Source organism: Sinocyclocheilus anshuiensis, unplaced genomic scaffold (genome assembly GCF_001515605.1).
Source record: "Sinocyclocheilus anshuiensis isolate Anshui unplaced genomic scaffold, SAMN03320099.WGS_v1.1 scaffold2010, whole genome shotgun sequence".
NCBI lineage: Eukaryota > Metazoa > Chordata > Actinopteri > Cypriniformes > Cyprinidae > Sinocyclocheilus > Sinocyclocheilus anshuiensis.
In genome coordinates, this window is record NW_015544331.1 from 21,420 (window position 1) to 27,511 (window position 6,092).

The 6,092-nt window shown below is 34.8% G+C and overlaps 1 protein-coding gene across 1 annotated transcript in view; it reads right to left on the reverse strand.

Annotated features, from left to right (window-relative positions):
- Window positions 1-3,296: 3,296 nt before the first annotated feature.
- Window positions 3,297-6,092, reverse strand: part of LOC107698130 (FACT complex subunit SPT16-like) — a 16,467-nt gene continuing 13,671 nt past the window's right edge. The window contains exons 20-22 of the mRNA XM_016499063.1: window positions 5,020-5,146; window positions 4,834-4,908; window positions 3,297-3,551 (exon numbers count right to left, since the gene is read on the reverse strand). Of these exons, the coding sequence (XP_016354549.1) occupies window positions 3,445-3,551; window positions 4,834-4,908; window positions 5,020-5,146 (309 nt within the window). The 3' untranslated portion in view covers window positions 3,297-3,444. The remainder of the gene's footprint in view (window positions 3,552-4,833; window positions 4,909-5,019; window positions 5,147-6,092) is intronic.

The window sequence follows — 6,092 nt, forward strand, 5'->3', positions numbered from 1 at the left end:
CAATTTCAATTCTCTGTGTGTATGTGCTGTACATGTGGAAGAATTGACAATAAAGCAGACTTGACTTGACTTGACTTAACCAACAAACATACTGCTATTACTGCCAACCCAACCCATCTGACTCTAGTTAAATTATATTGATTAAAGGCCAATGCACATTACCTATCAAAGAATACTTGAAAGTCAAAAACTCTTCTGGAAGTCCAAATAATGACTTCTTACCAGCGGTGTGCCTCAGGGTTCGGTGCGCAGCCCGCTTCTCTTCTGGATTTACACAACCTTGTTGCATGCGAGACAGACAAGATGCAGCTCTATCAATCTTCTCATCCTCACAACCACACCTCCTGTCAGCTCGCATATCAGCCTGTTCTTCTGACATCTCAACCTGGATGAACAAACGCCCCGTTCAGCTGAAATCTGTGAGGCCAGAAACTCCCGATCATCTCAATCGGCACTTTAGTCAACCATTATTAAATTAATGATAAAACAAGAAACAAGTAATAATCATTTTCAATAAAAACAAACAAAAATGTTGTATGTAAAAATAAAACTCTCTCTCTCTCTCTCGATATATATATATATATATATAAATAATGTCAATTAAATAAGGCAGAAACTCCTGATCATCTCAGTCAGTTCATTAGTCAACCACATGCCAGAGAGGCAAATAAAAATTCAAGAAAAAAATACAAATATGTAAAATTACAATAAATATAAATACATAAACCCCCAACAAATAAATAAACGTAACAAAAAATAAAAAAATCAATTAATACACACACATTTAAATATATGTACACACACCAAAAAAATATGTAAACCAACCTACCAACTTCACTTATTTGGTATTGTTCTGGTCCCCCCCAAAAAATAATAATATAAAGTAAGTAAATGCTTGTGTTTTGCTCATTTGTAAGTTGCTTTGGATAAACCATCAATGTAAATGTAGTGAATCCAACAGGCACATCAGTGTCGGTCTTTAATGATCCTGGTCATTTGCAAAGTCCTTTTTCAATGAAATGGAGTTAGTACTCGGCTCGCTGGAGACATTATTTTTTATTTATAAACACTTAGGAAGGAACTGCAGAGGTTTAGTGCACAGAGATGCTTTGCTGAAACCTCAAGAATATGGAAAATAAGATGCTCATAAAAGCAGCACAACAGCACAAAAAACACCCGTCTTCATTACAAACAGCCATCATGTGGTCAGACTTTGTTTTAAGAATTAGTCTGACCAGCTAGCAGTTAAAAAGCATTGTCTTTCTTTCTGTTCTCAACTTAGAGCAGTTTAAGTGTTTATGCAATGTTAAAAAAAAGGATACATTTATAGTAGTTAGCAATTCATGCAACTACAGCTCATACAAAAACCCAACAATGCAAGAAAAACATCATTTGACATTGCATTTTTTTTTATTATTAAAATGTAGACGTGCTCATTAGATCCTGCACGTCAGTTAGACTTTGCTTGAACAGTTTGTTCTTTAACTCATCATTTAACTCGTTTTTAAGCATAACTGATGGAGGTGATCGACCTCAATTGCCATTGCTGTGGTTATACTATACGCAGTCATGCAAACACAGCTGGTTTGAATGTGGATTTGAATGTTGAGAGAGCGTGAGACGAGTTGCGTCTGAAACATGCATCACTTACAGTCATGTACACAAACATACAGTATATCAGCACAGAAATCTCTGGGCTGAGACTGCACAGCAATCAACAGACATTCCTGAAGTTTCCATGTCAGGTTCAAAACGATGCACCAAATTAAACAGACCTCTTACTCACTTAACGGGACAGTTCACCCAAAAATGAACATTGTCATCTTTTACTCACCCTCATGCTGTTCCAAACCCGTATGAGCTACTTTCAGCTGTTGAACACAAAAGAGGATATTTTAAAGAATAAAAGCTCTCCAAACAGTTGACGGTAGCCATTGACTTCCATTGTATTTATTTATTTTTTCCCATTTTATGGAAGTCAATGGCTACCGTCAACTTTTGGTGACCAACATTCTTTAAAAAAAAATCTTCCTTTGTGAAAGTAAACAAACATACTCATGTATAAAAACCAACCAGCCCTTCTTTTCTCCACATTATTCTGCAGTACTTTGTATTTGTCTTAGTCTACAAGTACAAATAAAATAATTGTAAATAATAATTATATAAAATAAAATAAAAAAACATTTGGACCACCTAAAACCATGACATTTTATGTGCTCAAAGATAAATGAATACGAAAATAAATACAAAAAATACAACCATTACGAAAAATATTACTTGAAATAAAGTAAACATGAACTGAAATAAGATATAGACTTAAACATTTAAGATAGTTGCCATTTCTCATTTTCAATTTAAATACTAAAAAGTATATAGACAAACAAAACTTCTAAAAATAAATCAAAATTACTATAAAATTTAAATGAAAACAGAAAAATCTAAAAATAACATCTAATTCAAAATACTAACAAAAGCTAAGTATACTTAACACAGAATCCTTCAGGTTTGGAATGATGTGGAGAATAGAAGAAATCAAATAGAATTGGAACATGAATTTATAGTGGACTAAAAATAAGTGCATCTCCTGATTATGGAAGAGCAGCAAATGTTACCGATATTCACCTCCACATCCAGTCAAACGAAAAGACCATCCTTCACTTCACACGGCTTCTGACCCAAATAATAATAATGTTAAAATAAGAATCAAACAAGTTTTAAGTTTCACTTAACTTTTATTTAAAAAAAAAAAAAAAAGAAAGAAAACAAAACCATTTTTGATTGAACAATACAAGACTACCAATCCAGAATGAGCAAAAAAGAACTAAATGGAACAAAGTGTATGTTTACAATGCGTGTGTTTATATCCCCTCGTATTAGAAAAACAGAAAAAGCACAAAGTGAATCATTATGTACTAACGTAAAAGCGCATCGCCATCTATTCATAAACGAACAGGAGCCACGTGAGAGAGAAAGACGAGCCGGAAGAGTTGAGGAATGAGTGTCACGTAACGCTCATAAAACACCAACACCACGTCACATCTACTGCTTCAGAAAAGCGCTCGTGCACACACACACCTGAGAGATGCCATTCAACCCAACACAGGAAAATCCAAAGGAAACACAGATGAGTGAGGGGTCTGTCCATCCACCAATATGAAAACCACTACTCTACAGCACACAACAGCGCTGGCTGATACTATTTACACCAAACACAGTGTGTGTGTGTGAGTGAGTGAGTGAGTGAGTGAGTGAGTGAGTGAGTGAGTGAGTGAGAGAGACAGAGTGTGTGTGTGAGAGAGAGAGAGAGAGAGAGTGAGAGTGTGAGTGAGAGAGAGAGAGAGAGCGAGAGAGAGAGAGAGAGTGTGGGGCAGTCAGAGAGGACTGTGGGAGACTGATTTGGCAGTGTGTGCGCGAGTGAGTGAGAGAGAGAGGTGTGTGTGTTTTCTAATGTCGTCTCTTCTTCTTGCTGCTGGGAGGCGGAGCTGACGAACGTCCTTTCCTCTTCCTGTTTGAGGTGTCCTCTGTCTCCTCATACTGACTCTCACGATCAGCTGAGGAGGAAATAAAAAACCAATCACTGCATTGTACAGCGTGATGCAGACGTGAACACAAACTTCCAAGATACACACTGAAGTTTTTATTTTAATGCGCTTTATCTATTTGCATCTGTAGATGTCAATAACAGTTAAAGGCCGTTTCTCTCTAATTGAGTTTGTTTCTCCACTTCAGCAACACTTACAGACACCCTCTCTATATATTTCTGAAGGGTTTTCCTGAGGGGTTTGTTCATATCAGGGCTCCAGACAAAAATAAATAAAATCTCTTAAGGTGCCATTGGCTTCTATGAGAAACAAATCTGTAGATGTCCTGTGAACTAAGGATCACTTAAAGTGGGAAATAAATGGCTTTTCCAACTGTTTATTACACAGAATCTGTGCCAATATCACGGACCATAACTATATCAGCATCACTTGGCCACTGAGTGTAGCTGCATTTTATCTTTATCATGTAGACAACAGGTTAAAGCAAAAATATGAATATATAGCGCATAAATTCAGCAAAATGCTCCTCTTTAAAGTTATTTTTTCTGGCTGATTAATGAGCTTATGGAGGCTGAATGTGAATGTGAATGTGTTGTTTACAAGCTTTACTCGTTTTCCGCAGTTTGAAACACTGAACGAGCGATTGCATGAGACATTTCAGTAAGCTGTACTGTCTCTAATAAAATACCTTTTGATGTGCATTCGTGTTTATTTCGTACTATAGTGGTAAAGAGAAAGATCTGATGGGCTCATGCCACATTAAAGAGCGCCAAAACGGTATTTACGTTTTACATGCACATTTTTAAATCATAACATATAAATTTATATAGTCGCCAGTGGCGATCACAGCAAAAATATCACTCACAAATTAATATTTGTGGTTTTAGTCGCAGTCTTGAGCCCTGCGTGTTTCATTCACCTGATTATATATAGCATTTTGTTCCTACAAACAGTAAAAACATATGTTTTTTGTCTCTTAACAATATTTTCTGATTTATGGAGTGATTAAAATGAATGACTTTAATGTGTCAACTCAATCAAACATGAATTTTGAACCTGGCTTCATCCAATGTTCAGATTTAGGTGCTAGAAATGCATGCAAATGACTATTTTTGACGCCTCAATCACATACTTGACTTGAACTTGATTAATCAGAGGAAAGTATGGTGATCTATTAGTTCAAATCTGGAGCCTATTCACCTTCATACACCAAAACCTCCAGGAAGTGTCATTGCTTTGGAGGGAAACAGCAGCAGGTCAGATTAACATGGTTTTTTTTTGTGCATCTCACCTTTTCTGGCTTCCTCCTCCAGTTCGTCCCAGTCTTTGCCGCTCTCCTCCTCGCTGCCCAGAGACGCGCTGTAATCTGTGGTCAATGATCAGACATCAACATCCCTCTACAGATGCTTTAGTAGCACAGCCAAATTCACACACACACTCTGCTAAACTACAACTCCTAACCAAAGCGGCTGATTACCAGAGTCCTCTGTCTCCGAGGAGTAATCTTCATCGCTGTCCTCCTCTTCCACCTCCTCCTCGTCAGCCGAGGGGTTAAACGTCTCGTCCTCCATCTCAGACTCGGAGTCTTGCTCCGCGCCGCTTCCCTGAGACACAGAAACACCACGTTAACATCCATATAATTGTGATCAGCTCAATATATAATAACTACAGATTAAACAGATGCTTGCTCTCCAGAATCATTACAGCTAAAAAAAATGATTTGTATCAAATTTGTAACTTGAAATAAAATAAGTTCATCTTTACTTTAATCAAAATACATTTTAATTTATCTAAATAATAATATATTATATTTTTTATATAAATTTATAATAATAAATCTTTAAATGATCATCTTTTTTTAAATGAAATACATTTCATCATAATTATTATTATTATTATTATTATTATTAATAAGATTTTTATTATTTTCAAACAGCTAAATACATTTCATTCAAATATAATGATAAAAAATACTGAATTAGATAAAGAAATATCAGAGACGAAACATATCTACTGTCAAATGCTTATTCACCACAGTTATTATCGCTAACAAAATAATAAAACAAAAAAAAACTTTGTTGCTTTAAATTTAAAGTAAACATTAACACTTATTTTATCTTATTTTACTATTTAAAAAAATATATATTTTATTTTTGCATTTTCATTTAGAAAAAAAAAACTAGACATTTAAAAAAATCAATACAAAAAATTAAAATTACGTTCAAATTAAAGAGAAAAATTAAAATAAAAATTATAAAAATAAAAAACTATAAAAAAAACAGATTTAAACAAAAATATATTAGCTACTTTCAACGCTCATTTAAAGTTGATATACTCAAATAGTTATATTAGTTATATTAAAAATTGTCTTTGATCTTTCAAGCTCTATCATTGCAGTCAGCGGGTGCTGCATTGCTTCAGTCCAAAAGAAGTGAATTAAAAATCGCCCATCCATAAAAAAAAAATAAAAATTCTCTCACGGCTCCGGGGGGTGAACAAAGGCCTCCTGTAGTGAATCGATGCGTTTTTGTAAGAAAAATATCCATATTC